The 16,563-nt window shown below is 38.6% G+C and overlaps 1 protein-coding gene across 1 annotated transcript in view; it reads right to left on the reverse strand.

The window, feature by feature from the left end:
* Positions 1-414: 414 nt before the first annotated feature.
* Positions 415-16,563, reverse strand: part of LOC143020701 (arrestin domain-containing protein 3-like) — a 44,204-nt gene continuing 28,055 nt past the window's right edge. The window contains exons 6-8 of the mRNA XM_076177354.1: positions 10,984-11,166; positions 2,979-3,618; positions 415-2,133 (exon numbers count right to left, since the gene is read on the reverse strand). Of these exons, the coding sequence (XP_076033469.1) occupies positions 2,009-2,133; positions 2,979-3,618; positions 10,984-11,166 (948 nt within the window). The 3' untranslated portion in view covers positions 415-2,008. The remainder of the gene's footprint in view (positions 2,134-2,978; positions 3,619-10,983; positions 11,167-16,563) is intronic.

Consider the following 16,563-nt stretch of genomic DNA (forward strand, 5'->3'; position numbering starts at 1 on the left):
GCATATTAGGTTTGTGTTGCTGTCACTTTGTAAACAAAACACACTTAATTAGTATTACTGCTAGTCATTTTTTTCTACAAAACCCATTCTTCAATATATTTGAATAAATTTGTGATGAATTTTTCTTCTTCAAAATACTGATAACTTTTCTCTCAAAATATCCTTGTAAAATAAGGGTGCATCTTATATAATTGAGCATTTTATAGACTGGCATATATAGTATTGTATATATATTCTTATGTTTTATATTAGTTGCAGTTATAAGAAAATATTGAGTTACATGTATTTTGGGGGGGGGGAACATCTCATATTTGCATATTTTTGACATTTGTGAATGTTAGTGGACCACTGTATACTTGATTAGAGTGTGGGTTTTGGTAAAAAAATATATATATATATATATGCATAAAATATAGGGTCACAGAGTAAATAGGTGATTTTTAAGAGTTAAAAGTCATGCATTTTCAGTGACAGTAACCTACATGGTAGGCCAGCATTCTTACATTACTGGTGGCTAACCATGATACCAATGACAAGCCCCTTTAGCCTTCCTCTTATAGCCAAAATGATTATTTTCTGTTACTACTTATAATATCTGGTAATTGTTGCTTTATTTCACTTTCCTAAACTGGTTAACAACAGTCCTTGGACTCTCAGTGCTTTCTCTTGGAAGAAAATTGGAGTACAGTATGTGTTCTTTGTATTATCTAATTGTATAAGTGTAACATACAGGAAAATATTCATACACCAGGAAAATAAATACACACCAAGAATAATGGTACATTAGTTATTCCATCAGAAGAATACTTAAAAAAGTGCTGAGCCTTTTCAATTTTTAGTGTCTATGTGAAAATGACAGGAACACAATTCTCTGGCAGAACCCTAAACACCACACACTGTTTGCACTACATTTCACAAGCACTACTAACAGGTTATTAAAGGAAATCCATAAAATTGGCATAACAGATTACTTGGTTTGGGATAGGGGAGAGAATCACAAGGTCAGATTGCATTACTCCTCATATCAGAGGGGCTGATGTATTGCTAAAACTGTAATGTATATTCACTTTACAGGTAATGTTATATTGTAGTAGTATACAGAAAAAAATAAAGGTATGTCATGAAAAAAACATATATATTACTAAAGTAAAAGTAAGGCAGTCTACTTGAGTATATGGTCTCAAGGCAGTTGAATCAGTCACCACACTGAAAATACTGTGTTGATCATTCTTCTGTGGTTCTTTGTCTATTCAGCACTGAGCGAACGCCTGGTCTGTGGTGAGCTAGGCAAGTTGGCATGGACAGGAACAGACAACACTTCTTCACTATATCACAGTCTTTTAAGTACATTTCTCTATGTGATACAACCTATTAGCTTAAGATATTAGGGTGTGTCCAGGCAGTAATATGAAAAATAAAAATTGTAAAGTTTCATATGACTTGGCTATCAATACCTTCAATTGAGTAATCAGTCAAATCATTCATTGCCTCAAGTTTCACCAAATGGAAAACCCGCAGCCCCACAAAGGCTGGCAACAGTCTCTCTAGGAGAAAAAAAAAAAGGCTATTGTTTGTGTTGTATCAGTGTTGGAATGTTTGTGACACTGGTTGAAAGTTGTAGAAAGTGGAGAGCAGTCACCTTTTGTCAGCTCTCCATACAGGTTTAAAACTTGGGGAAACTCAAGGCAATGAATGATTGATTGTCACATTGGTAAGACTAAACCAATACCAACCACAGTCCCATAATTAAAAGTAGTTCTACACAGTTGTAACCTGAAACAAGTTTGGAGAGCTAAACACTACCCACTTCTCCCTTTTGGAGTGTGTACACAATAAATTATATTCAAAGACTGTGGGGGAAGTAACTAAATAACAATTGACTATTGCAATAAGTAAAAAGTTAACAATAGAAACTAAACAAAGATAATCTGCAATATTCAGTGTTGCATCAAGGTATTACATCCTAAAAAACTTGTCGTCTTGTTTGAAAATTCTTAGTTTTCTCTTCTTACCTGAAACAATATGTCACATATCTTGGAGTAAATTCATCTCTTGTCTGAACAGTGTCTTCGTTATCACTATCATTTGTGATCTTCTGGGGTCCCGAGAGATATTTATCATATGAAGGAGGAGCTGTAAAGGAGAATAATGGAAAAAAAAAAATCACTTTAAGATTCAAAGTCCATTTTCATCGAACCCTTCCCATATCTGTCCCAGTGTGCTGACTGCCTCACCAACTCCTTTACCCTAGTGACATAAGTCACAAAGAATTTTTTTCCAGCCAGTTAAATACCAGATTTTATTGCTTCACCTCTTCAGTACAATGTCCTGTCACCCGCTGAATAAAATTTGACATTAGCCAAAACTGAATATCTATGGAGCATTATTATCACAGATGCAGTTGTTGATTTTGTTGTTGTCATTCACGAGACTGTCTGGCTGAGAAGTCCCATCTCTCTGAGGAATGCCGTGACTGAAACAAGGTTTTCCTACAAATCCCTTATGAAATATTTATTGTTATTGGCAGGGTAGAGAGGATTCAGAAGGATGGATATCAGGGGTTCAGGCATGCAACTGTGTGTTGTCTTTTTGTTTATTGATAGAGCTGTGAGCAATATGATTATGAATATTCTTCTGGAGGCAGACATTTGGTGGTTGAGGAGGAAGAGAGGAGAGTATTTGTGTGTGATTTACAAAGGGAGTTAACCTCACTTGAGCACAAGTTACTGTCCTTAGATGAGATAAATGAGGTGATGGTCAGACTAAACTCTCTAGTATCACAATATAGCCTAATCAAGTTTGTGTTCTCACTCATTATTTGTAACAGTGCATCCATAATAAATTAAAATAGCTTCAGATACAATCCAGTTTGGTCAAACTGTATATATTCATGAATAACCCAACACAAATGATTAGCCTGGAATCACTGATACTCTAGATAATATCTAAAACATACAAAAACAAACACAATTCCTTACGCATATCTGGATAATGCACCAATCCAGGGAAGTATAAAGTTCCAGAAGGAGCTGCACCACCTGCATCAGGAGGAGAATAACTGGGTGGTGCTTGTGGAGCAGATGGATGCTCAGGAGGACCTCCTGGGGCACCTGGATATCCAGGAAGAGCTCCTGGGGCACCTGGATATCCAGGAGGAACTCCTGAGGCACCTGGATACCCAGAAGGAACTCCTGAGGCACCTGGATACCCAGGAGGAACTCCTGAGGCACCTGGATACCCAGGAGGAACTCCTGAGGCACCTGGATACCCAGGAGGAACTCCTGAGGCACCTGGATACCCAAGAGGAGCTCCAGGGGCAAATGGAGTTGAAGGTGAAGGATTATACCTAGGCTGAGCTCCTGGACCAGAAGGATAACCAGGTGGGCCTCCAGGGGCAGGTGGGTAACTAGGATGCAAAGGACTGTTTTCATCCATGGGTTGTGAACCAGGATCTGGTGCTACCAATACAGCTGGTGGAACAGCTGGGAGAGCTGGGTATCCTATCATTCTAGGAGGAACCATGATATTCTGATGTGCTCTGCGTAGAGGAATGGTTCCAATAATGATAGGAATTTCTATCTCTAGAGGTAAGGCCACGCCACCAGGGTGCATTGAGAACTGAAGAATAAAAAAAAATGTGTGTGTGTATATATATATATATATATATATATATATATATATATACGCTCCTCTACTTACGTTCATTCGTTTTACGTTTTTTCGATTTTATGTTTGAACTGACTGTAAAAAAAATTGTAAAGAAAAAAAAAAAAAAAATTGAGTGAATTTTTCAGTTTAGTGCGCTCTCCGTAGTGCGAGACGTGCAAACGATACTTACGCATGATGCTGCATCCATTGTTTACATGGCACAAATGACAGACTGAACGTGCCTTGCCTCTTCCTTCTCCTCCACTATCTCACTTTATGTTGTTTGAATTTAAATTATTTGAAATTAATGTTATTATTTTACAATGTTATGTTTATAATTAATGATTTAGGGGTGTTTTATAAGATACGGTAATAGAATTTATATATGTATAGTACAGTATGAACAGTTATACATTACTGGAATGTACAGTAACAACTTGCGTTCATTTTTACGTTACGTTCGACCGTTTGGAACATAACTAAAACGTAAGTTGAGGAGTGTCTGTATGCATAAATATAAATATATATACATATATATATATTCCCACCTATGGATTTCACCATGCAGACACCAATCTAGTTATATACTATGGGATAATGGAAGTACTTTTCCTTGCTCCTCACAAAAAGATAAAATCAACATATACATGAACATCCTCTCAAGTTTTCTTCTATGCCCTGACTTTACAACTGCATTGCTTCTGATCTAGGCAGTGAGCAAGGGCCAGGGATGGCCCTTTATCTACAAAGAGCTAAGATAAAAGGGAAACAAATGGATGTGGGATGGGTGTGGGGTGAGTGCTGGCTACCTCCCTTAAAAGGGCTTTTTGGTATATGGATGGATATATAAAAATGTTTAATTAAAGAACTTTATTTTCAGTCATTTCATAGGAAATCATGGGACATTTACTGGTTCTATTCACCATTATCACCTTTATTCATATATCAAAGGCTTCTTACTCTTTACAATTGAGGTAACTAGCCAAGGCTTGTACCCATCCCCACCCATCTGTTACCCATTTGTTTCTCTTTCATCTAAGCTCCTTGTGTCTGAAGTGTCAACCCTTTCTCCTGTCTCACTGTGTAGGCCAAAGACAATGCAGCAAGACACATCACATCCAAAGCAAGTACAGTATAATGAAATTGATAATAATAATGATAACACTTACATATACATAAATGATACGGATGAAGGAGTAAATTGTTACATGAACTTTTTTTGCTGACAATGCCAAATTACTCAAGAGAGTGAAAACATACATACATACATATACCAAGGCTTTTTTCCCCTTACAAGGGAGGTAGCCAAAAAGGAGAAGGCATAAAATTATTCCCACCCATTCCATCCCTGAATACACTCCACACCCCTCCACCCTCCCTCTTATCTTAGCACCTCCTGGATGACGGGTCATCCCTGCACCTTGTCCACTGCCCTGGGTCAGAAGCAGTGTCGCAAGACACAGCACATCCACAGCAAGGCCACTTCATTAAATCGGCGACCCCCCCTCTCCGTCCCCCCATGCATAAAAGGAGAAGATAGGGAGAAATCCCTTCGGGCTGCGTCAAATTTTGTTCACACATACTACCTCACCCCCCCCATCCCCCTGCCCATTCCACCTCATGCATCACAACATCATCCATATACAACCAATCTCCATTCACCCCTGTCTTCTGTCCTCTCCCGTCCTTCCTCAACTGACATTCCCCTCTTCCCCAAAGCCCCCTTCACCCCATCCATCCACCTCATCCTAGGACGTCCCCTCATGTTCACTCCCTCCACATCTGCCTTCCATACCTCTTTTACTAGTCTTTCTTCACTCATTCTTTCCATGTGTCAAAACCATCCTAATACTTTTTCATCAACCCTATCTCCCAACTCCCTTTCCACCCCTGTTCTTCTCCTCACCTCCTCATTTCTCACTCTATCTAGCCTTGTAACCCCCATCATACTTCTCAGACACCTCATCTCAAACACATTCAAACTCCTTCTCTCTTATGTTCCATGTTTCTGCTCCATACAGTGGTGTTGGCACAATCACTCCTTCATACAGTCTCCTCTTAGCATCCATTCCCAAACGTCTATTCCTTATTACACTCTTCAATCCACCAAGACATTTACTCGCTTCTCGCAATCTACATTCTACCTCCACCTTCACCCCACCTTTTCCTGCCACATTTGCACCCAAGTATCTAAAACTATCCACTTCCTCCAGTCGCTCTCCCTTAATGCTCACTTCCAGTCTACTGCCACTTTCATCCCTTGTACATCTCATCACCTTACTTTTACCCACATTTATCTTTAGCTTTCTTCTATCACATACTCTCCCAAACTCTGTCACCAACTTCCTCAGTCCCTCCTCCGATCCTGCCACAAGCGCAGTGTCGTCAGCAAACAATAGCTGGCTCATCTCCCACTTTTCTCCATTTTCTTTAACCATCTCCAATCCCTGACCCACTACCCTTGCATTTACCTCTCACACTACCCCATCCATGTATAAGTTGAATAGCCAGGGCGACATAACGCATCCTTGACAAAGTCCCACCTTTACCTTGAACCACTCACTCTCTCCATTTCTAATCCTGACACAAGCTCTTCTACTCTCATAAAAACTCTTGACAGCTCCTAGAAGCTTTCCTCCTATCCCGTATATCTGCAGTACCTCCCACAGTGCCTTTCTGTCTACCCTATCGTAGACATAAGAAACTAAAGAAAGACAGTTACAGAAGAGACCTGAAAAAGAACAGTTTCCCACACAGGGTAACTGACATCTGGAACAAATTGAACAGTGAAATAGTTAATGCCAGAAATATACACGAATTCAAAAGCAAACTAGACGTAGAAAGATACAAAAAGGGTCAACACGAACATAGCTCCAGTCCCGTAAAATGCAACTAGGTAAATAAGATTGCAGATCGCTACAAGATGACCTGGATAAAGTACGGGAATGGAGCCGGAAATATGAAATGAACTTCAACATCAAGAAATGTAGCGTAATGGAATTTGGAAGAGGCAAAAATAGAGTTTCGGGAAAATATATGAATGGAAACAAAGTAGTCAAAAAAGTAAACTCAGAGAGGGACCTAGGAGTAATCATCTCAAGCGACTTGACCCCTGACAAACATGTAAATAAGTTATTTGGAGAGACCTACAACCTATTAAGATCAATGAAAGTGGCCTTCGACTACATGGATGAGGAGATGGTTAAGAAAATAATTATTACATTAATAAGACCGAGATTAGAATATGCTATATCAATGTGGGCACCTAGCATAAAGAAAAACACAAGAAAATTAGAAAGAATCCAAAGAGCAGCAACAAAAATGGCACCCACACTATCAAATTTGACATATGAACAAAGATTGGAGAAATTACAGTTGTCAACATTAGAGTAGAGAAGGGAAAGAGGCAATTTGTTAACCATTTTCAGAATTATGAAAGGGATGGAAGTTCTCGATAGAGATGACCTATTAAAATGGGACGGGAAACAAGAGGACACAAAAAGAAACTAAAGAAAGACATTTACAGAAGAGACCTGAAAAAGAATAGTTTCCCACACAGAATGATCGATGTCTGGAACAAATTGAACAGTGAAACAGTGATTGCCAGAACTATATATGATTTCAAGAAAAAACTGGACGTGGAAAGATACAAAAATGGGTCACAATGAGCATAGCTCCCATCCCGTAAAATATAACTAGGTAAATACATATACGAAAGGCTTTTTCCCCTTACAAGGGAGGTAGCCAAAATCAAAGGCATAAATCCACTTCCACCCATTTCATCTTCATATACTCCACTCCCATTTATCACCTCTCCCTCCTTTCTTGCCTCCTCCTGTATGATGGGTCATCCCTATGTCTCACCCACTGCCCTGGGTCAGAAGAAATGCAGCAAGACACAGCACATCTATAGCAAGGCCACTTCATTAAATCAGCAACCTCCCTCTGTCCCCACATGCAGAAAAGAGGAGACAGGGAAAAAACCCTTCAGGACGTGTCAAAATATCATTCATACATACTCCCTCACCCCCATATCCACCACCCACTCCCTTCCATGTGTCACATGCTAGGCACTGTATTTGAGTTGGTACATCGAATCATAAACCGTGACTCAAGTAGTTCCTGCAATCCAGGTCCTAGAACAACATTTAACTTCACTGGGGTCAAGAAAATAGTGAAGTGCAATCACTTAATTCAATATGTGAATTAAATTACAATTAGCTTTTTACTTACAATTAAGTCAGTGTGAACAGAGTGCGAGCGCAGTAATCAGGAGGGTCTTAAAGTGCCCTTGCATCTCTTTATACTACAGCTGTACAACACCAGTGCCATGGAACAGGTGCCAATGTATGCCAATGTAACCTATCCTATTTCTATTTAACCAGCTCCACATAATTTACTCGTATCTTATTTTTGTGTGAAGAGGGCTTACAATATAGTCACCAATACTCATCTAAAACATGTAAGCAATGGGGCCTAGAAGTTAGGGACCTACTTCGAGTCATCTTGATTTACGTGCCCTCTGACCTCTGATGACAGGAGGTCCCGATTTTGTAGTCCTCCACTGCCGGCTTCTAAGCCTTCTGCGTCCTGTGTGTGTGTGATACCCACGTCCTTTGTCAGTAACATGTCATGGAACATGACACATGCATCACAATATCATCCAAACACAACCATTCTCTACTTACCCCTATCTCCTGTCTTCTCCTTTCCTTCCTCAACAGACATACCCCTCTTTCCCAATGCCCCTTTTACCCCATCATCCAACTCAATCCTTGGTCACCACCTCATGTTCACTCTCTCCACCTCTGCCATCACACCTCTTACTAATCTTTCTTCACTCATTCTCTCCATATGTCCAAACCATCCCAATACTCTTCACCAATCCTACCTCCCAACTCCCTTTCCACCCTAGCTCTCCTCGTCACCTCCTCATTTCTCATTCTATCTAACCTAGTAACCCCTATCATACTTCTCAGGCATTTCATCTCAAACACATTTAAACTCTTCCTCTTTTATGTTCCATGTTTCTGCCCAACATAGTGCTGTTGGAATCTCCTCTTAGTATCCATTCCCAAATGTCTATTTCTCATAACACTTTTTATCCCCTGAAGGCATTTACTTGCTTCTCTCAATCTACATTCTACCTCCACTCCTCCCTTTCCCACCACATTCGAACCCAAGTATCTAAAGCTATCCCCTTCTTCCAGTCTCTCTTCCTTAATACTCACTTCCAATTTGCTTCCATCATCTCCCCTTGTACATCTCATCACCTTACTTTTACCCACATTTATCTTTAACTTACTTCTTTTGTACACCTTCCCAAACTACATCACTAACTTACTTAATCCCTCCTCTGATCCTGCTAAAAGCACAGTGACATCAGGAAACAACAACTGGCTTATCTCCAACTTTCCTCCATTTTCTTTAACCATCTCCAATCCCTGGCCCATAATCCTTGCATTTATCTCCCGCACCACCCCATCCATGTATAGATTGAACAGCTGAGGCAACATAACACATCCCTAGTGAAGTCCCACCTTTACCTCAAACCATTCACTCTCTCCATTTCTAATTCTAACACAGGCTTTAATACTCTCATAAAAACTCTTGACTGCTCTTAAACTTTCCTCCTATCCCACATATCTATAATACCTCCCACAATGCCTTCCTGTCCACCCTGGGCCTTTTCCAAATCCATAAAGGTCCCCAAAAAATCCTTACTTTTTCCTAAAGCTTACTCACATATCTGCCTTACCACAAGAATTTTATCCATGCAAACCCCACTGCTCTTCACCAATTACTCCCTCTGTTCCTCTCTTTCAACTACACTCAGCAAACTGATCCCTCTGAAGCTACTACACTCACACTTATCCTCTTTTTCTTTGTAAAGCAGAATTAAATAGGCACTCCTCTAGTCCTCCAGCACTCTACCCTCTTTTAGACAAACATTAAACAATCTAACCAGCCAGTCCCTTTTTTGGATGATGGGGTAAAATGGGTATTGGGAAAGAGGGGTATGTCTGTTGAGGAAGGAAGAGAGAAGACAGGGGTGAGTAGGGAATGGTTGTGTATAGATGATGTGATGCATGGAAAGGAGTGGGTGGTGGATAGGAGGGATGAGGGAGTATGTATGAATGATATTTTGAGAGCCTAAAGGGGTTTCTCTTCATCTTCTCTTTTCTGCATGTGGGGACAGAGAGGGGGGTTACTGATTTAATGAAGTGGCCTTGCTATGGATGTGCTGTGTCTTGCTGCATTGCTTCTGACCCAGGATGGTGGGCAAGAGTGTAGGGATGACCCATCATTCAGGAGTGGCAAATGGGAGTGGAGTATATGGGGATGAAATGGGTGGGAGTGGATTTATGCCTTTGACTTTGGCCACCTCCCTTGTAAGGGGGAAAAATCCTTTCATATATGTGTGCTTGTATATACTAAAGGCTTCTTCCTCTTTATAAGGGAGGTAGCCAAGTCATAGGCAACCCACTCCTTCCCATTCCACTCCTGTCCACCACCCTTTTTTCTGTCTTATCTTAGCTCCTTGTAAATGAAGGGTCATCCCTACCTCCTGCCCATGGCTGTCAGAAACAATGCAGGAAGACACAGTACATCTACAACAAGACTGCTTCACTTGGCAATCCCCCTCTCCATCCTCTAATGCAGAAAATAGAGAAGATGGGTAGAAATATCTTCAAGCTACATCAAAGTATAATCCACACAGCCCTTCTCCCCTCACCTGCCTTCTCCCTTGTTCAGTCACTGCCCTCTTGCTCAAAGCCACCTTTCACCCCATCCATCCATCTCAACCTTGGTCATCCCATCAAGTTCACTCCATCCACTTCTGCCTTCCACATCTATTTTGATTACCTTTCTTCACTCATTCCATATGTTCAAACCATTCCATTACTTTTTCATGAGCCCTACCATCTTTTCCACCCCTGCTCTCCTCCTCACCTCCTCAATACTATATTAGAAAAAAAAAAAAATGGAGCTATGGCAACTGAAAGAACTATCATGCTTTACCACATAAAACCAGCAACATACTTGAGCACTAAGTTTGAAAATGTATACAAGATAACTGGTCTGTCAACAGACACTAAATGCCTACAGAAGAAACAGAGGCCATTATACTACACTGTCCTTCACTCACCTCAGGTAGCTCCACTAAATCTTTTCAATGAGCAATTTATGGGACAAACAGGACTCTATGGGCAATTTTGTGGAGGTCACAGGCCTCCACAAAAAATGAACAGGAACAACGGATTGGTTGATCACACTCTATCAAAAATCAAGAGACCTGTTAAAAAATCACTTGATGAAAATAGCTCATCCCACCTCAAATATGTATTTAATTCTGATGTTTTGGCAGCCTGGAAGTTCTGAAGGTGGCAGTGGAGGAATTTTCAGTAACACACTTGACCAGATGTCACTTTCACCCTCAGGAATTGATGGGCCTTGCACAGAGGCCACTATCATTCTACGGCTGCGTTTTTCACCATCAGCATAACATGTGACTTTCTGAAAAAAATAAAAAAATAAAAAAATAAATAAAAACATAAATAAAATAGAATAAAAAATAAATCGATAAATAAAAAAATAAATGAATATATGATAAAAAAAATTCAGTAAATTTTTAGTAAAGGGAAGTTTACTTATGTGTATAAATATATATATATATATATATGTATGTGTGTATTTACCTAGTTTTACATAGTTGTATTTTACGGGAAGGGGAGCTATTTTATCAAAGTTTGTTTTTTCATACATTCTTCCTTTTATATATTGTTAATTTCTTTTCATGTATTTTTCTTCATTTAGTTCCAGTTCAATCAATATGTGGTCACTTTTACTTATTGGTGTTTTATATTCAATCTTTAACACTATTCTGGGTTCAAATGTAATTATTAGGTCTAGTCTCAATGATTCTTCTTCATTTCTATACCTAGTGTTCTCCTGTATCCATTGTGTCATTGTATGGTCAGTAATCATCTCAAGTAGAGCGTTTCCCCATGAGCCGTCTCCACCCTTTACTGTCATCTCTTCCCAGCAGATTTCTTTGCAATTAAAGTCGCCCATCATAACTATTCTTCCTCCATCTTCCATTATCTTATTTAATGTTATCTTTGTGTCCTCTAACATACTTTTATGTTCACTCTCTTCCCACGAGGCTGTTTTCGGAGGCACATAATTTATCACAAACTTTCTGCTCTTCTTATCTCTGTCTTCCACTTCGATCATAATCATCTCTACTGTATTCTTTCCATATGTGACACACCTCACGTTTATATCCTTCTTAGTCAGGAACATAACTCCACCACCTTGCTTTGTCTCTCTGTTTCTAATCCAATAATTATATGCATCATGTCCTACACTGTTGGGTGGTAGTGGACCTTTTAATTTTGTTTCTACAATTCCCATTATGTCCGGTTCTTTTTCCTTCAGATAATCATTCAGCTCATTCAATCCTGTTATTAATCCATCTATATTTGTGTAAGACACTCTTAGTTTTCTGCCACTTCCATTGTGTTCTCTATTTCCCTTTTGTTTTTCTCTAGTATGTCGAATTTCCTTAGTTTCATATTCACTACTCTCCAATAGAATCTCTCTTTTTCTGTCTCTGTTCTGGTCTCGTTTTTTCCCTTAGCTTCATGTCTTTTCATTTTTCCTCCTCTCTTTCCTCTTTATTCATTTCCCTTTTTATCCATACCTTTTTATATTGTTCACTTGTTGCTAGTTTCCCTGTTTTGGATAAGATATTCTCTGCCGTCGTTTGTGACCTGAATTTAATCTTAATTGGTCTGGTCTTATCTGTACTATATTTTCCGAGCCTAAACCTCTCTTCGATTTGTTTCATTATTTCTGGTTCATCTTCCTGAGCTAATTGTAGTAAACTGCTTACTTTTTCATTTTCCTCTTTGATTCTTGTGGTTCTATCTGGGTTATGTTTCTCTTCCATTCCTAATATTATTATACATTTCTTTTTATCTGCTAAGTCTCTTACTATATTCTCCTTCTGTCTCATCACTTTAATAACTGAATCTTCAGTTTGTTCTTTCATTTGTTGTTTGATTATGTCAGTAAATGCAACTTTACTGTTTTCTTGGATTTTTTTCCAGCCCTGTGCTTCCTTTGCTATGGCCTCTTTTGTCCTTACTATTCCTCTTTAATTCTTCATTCTCCTCTTTTACTTCTTTTAACTGTCTTTTTAATTCTTCAATTTCATCAGTTGTTTTTGTTCGCCTTCTCCAGTTCTTCCAATCTTTCAACACTTTGCGCAATCTTTGTTATCCTACCGAACCTAATCTCCCAATGTTCGGTCATTTGATCAAGTTTTTCTTCCAGTTTTGCCAGTCGGGGGAGGTTGATATCCGCCGCCCCCTCATTGAATCCTTGGAAGTTATTATCCTCACCTTCCATTGAACTGCTCTTATCTCTGTTTCTAATCTTTACATTTTTGTTAGTCCCATCACCAAAATCCAAATCATCGGTCCGTCTTTTGTTTACAAGCCGTCTGGCCTCTTGGACCAAGTCCTCTCCTTCCTCATTTCCTTCCATTTCCCTCAGTAATCCCTCCCCTTCTCCTTTTTCCTCACTTTCCCACTACACCACGAGCAATTTTCCCCCCCTGTAAATACAATAGGTACTTCCTTTGCTTTGGGATCCACGAAAATTTCACTTTTTCTTCAGAACGTCCTCTACGCTGTCCATTCGATGAAGTGTATTTACCTAGTTGTATTTTACGGGAAGGAGAGCTATGCTCGTGGTGTCCCATCTTCATATCTCATTTTATCTAAACTATTTTTAAATTCATGTATTGTTTTTGCACACACCACTTTCTCATCTAACTTGTAATCAGTAAATAATAATAAATTGGCACATAGCTAATAATAAGTGAAAATCAAATGACAAATGATAAAGCAAAAACAAATAATATAAAATAAATTATAATCATTACAGCATCTTGCTTAGGTGTTTATCTAAATGAGTCTAACCTCTTCAGTACGGGCCTTAAATCTCGCGGGCAGCAGCCGATGCCAGCCGTGCAACGTGTCGTAATAATACTCGCATCATAAAATATAGTCCCCGCTTATATCAATAGTTCTCTCTTTCACCCGTGAAATTTGAAAACCATAGAGAATGTGATTAAGGGCAGTTTACAGAGAATGTCAAAACGCAGGGGCAACTACAATAAATATAATCAAGACGCCGATATGGCAGCCTCGCATATCCACTTGCTCCTCATGCCGCCTACGTATGCGGCACCGTATGGAAGGGGTGCTTCGAACTTAACTACATTGCACTACCTGTGCAGGAAGTTTATTCCATTCATTAACTACACGGTTGGCAAAGTTTTTTCTACCTACTTCCAAATTTAATCTATTGCCGGATAGTTTGAGACCATTGTTTCTTGTCTGATTCTCATTCAATGTGAACATTGTCACTTTTGATGTTGTCAATTCCCTTTAGAATCTTAGACCTGTATTAAGTCACCTCTGAGTCTACGCTTTTTTAGGGAAAACAGATTCATATGCTTTAGTCGATTTTAGTATGATTTATATTTTATATTTGTAATCAGTTTTGTGGCTCGCCGTTGTACTTTTTCCAGTCTGTCAATGTCTTTAATGAGATTCGGTGACCATACAGAAACAGCATATTCCAAATGTAGACGAACTAACGATTTATATAGCTTGTTAATGAGTAATGGACTTTTGAAATCAAAAGATCGCGCAATCAGTCCTAGAATCTTATTTGCTTTCTCAGAGGCTGAACTACACTGCTTGGATGATTTGAGGTCGTTACTGATAATTACGCCAAGATCTTTTTCACTATCCACTTTTGTTAACAAATTTCCAAATAACTTGTAATCGTACTTACTGTTGTTTTTACCTATGTGCATTACCTTGCATTTACTCGTGTTAAATTTCATTAGCCACTTTTCAGACCATTGCTGTAATTTATCTAAATCTTCTTGAATATCTAATTGGTTTAAGTGATCATTTGCCATTCCGCACAGTTTTGTATCATCAGCAAATTTGGAAACGGTAGATTTTAGTCCATGGTCTATATCATTTATATATACTATGAATAGAAGTGGCCCAAGAACGGAACCCTGAGGAACTCCACTTGTAACATTTTTCCATCAAGAAGTTTTTCCATTTAAAACAACTCTTTGTTTTCGACCATTCAACCAATTACTAGTCCAACTTAATAGGCTACCACTTATTCCGTGTAAAGCTAATTTAGTAAGTAGTCTTTCGTGTGGGACGGTATCAAAAGCTTTTGCAAAGTCTAGATATATTAAATCTATATTGTTTCTTTTGTCATAACTTGATATAACTGTGTTGTAGAATTCGAGTAAGTTAGTCACGCAAGAACGTTTCCGTCTGAAACCATACTGGCTATCATTTATCAAATGGTTACTTTCTAAATAATGTTCAATAGCATCTCTGATGATAGTTTCCATTATTTTTCCTACGACTGAAGTCAAACTTATAGGCCTATAATTATTTGGTTTCTTTTTGTCACCTTTTTTGAATATGGGAGTAACGTTAGCTAGCTTCCATTCTCTTGGGACATCTCCGGATATGATGGATTTCTTGGAAATACTTTCTAATGGAACAACAATCTCATTTTTAATTTCCTTTAAGATTCCTGGATGCCAACCGTCAGGCCCTGGTGTTTTATTAACTTTGAGTTTATCTATACACCATTTAATTTTTTCTTTTGTTATATTTACCGTAGTAAGTTTACCCTAGACTTTTCACAGGTTTCAGTTTGGAGTTCACTTTGAGGTGTTTCGTCTACGAATACTGAGCTAAAATAATTGTTTGAGATATTACACATTCCTTCATTTGAATATTCAAGTTGACCGTCAGCAGATAATAGTGGACCAATGTGATTCCTAACAACCTTTTTATCTCTAATATAACTATAGAATTCTTTGGGATTCTCTTTGGATTTGTCAGCGATGTTCATTTCATATTGTCATTTCCTTTTTCTTATTGTTTTTTTTTTAAATCTCTCTGTATTGATACATAACTTTCATGGTCATTAGATGCACCCGAGCACTTATATTTCTTATAAGCCTGTCTCTTTTTAGCAATACTTTTTTCAGTTTCTTTGTCGAGCCACTTTGGGCGAGCCTGATTTGGGGGACGTCTGTCCTTAAAAGGAATGTAAGTTTGAATCATCTTAGTGAGCGTATTTTGAAATATTTCCCACATCTGATCTACAGGTCTTTCGTTTAATTTTGCCTCCCAATCTGTAAGCTGAAGCTCCTGACGTAGTCCTATGAACTGAGCTTTACTGAAATCGGGTATTTTAGAAACACAAATATCTATTCTAAAAATTTTTAGGAGTTTGAATCTAACTAAGTTGTGATCGCTATTTGCAATAGATTCACCGACTTCTACATCAGTTACCATGCTTTCGTGGCTAGTGATCAATAGATCGAGTAAGTTTCCATATCTTGTGGGCTCTTTTACATGCTGAATTAAGTAATTGTCACCAAGAAAATCAATCAAGCGACTACCTATATGGCCATGTTCAAGGGTCATCCAATCAATGTCTGTAAAATTGAAATCGCCCATTATCAATAAATCCCGGCTGCAGAAACTAGACAGTTCTTGAAATAACAGTTTGTTGTCTGCTAATGATAATGTCTTTGGCCTATATATTACACCTATATTCATTTTTTGTCCATTTGATTGGGTTAACTCAACCCACATACTATCGTATGCATCTTGTTTCACTTTCTCTAAAAAACAAGCGTGAACATTGTTTTTAACGTACAACAGAACACCCCCACCTTTCTTGTGGTTTCTATCATGATGAAAGTGTTTAAATCCCTTTTGAACTTACAAAAGGCTTTTGACAAAGTACCACACAAAAAAACTACTAAGAAAAATTGAAACA

This window comes from Oratosquilla oratoria, chromosome 40, assembly GCF_046742065.1.
Source record: "Oratosquilla oratoria isolate Oo_2021 chromosome 40, ASM4674206v1, whole genome shotgun sequence".
NCBI lineage: Eukaryota > Metazoa > Arthropoda > Malacostraca > Stomatopoda > Squillidae > Oratosquilla > Oratosquilla oratoria.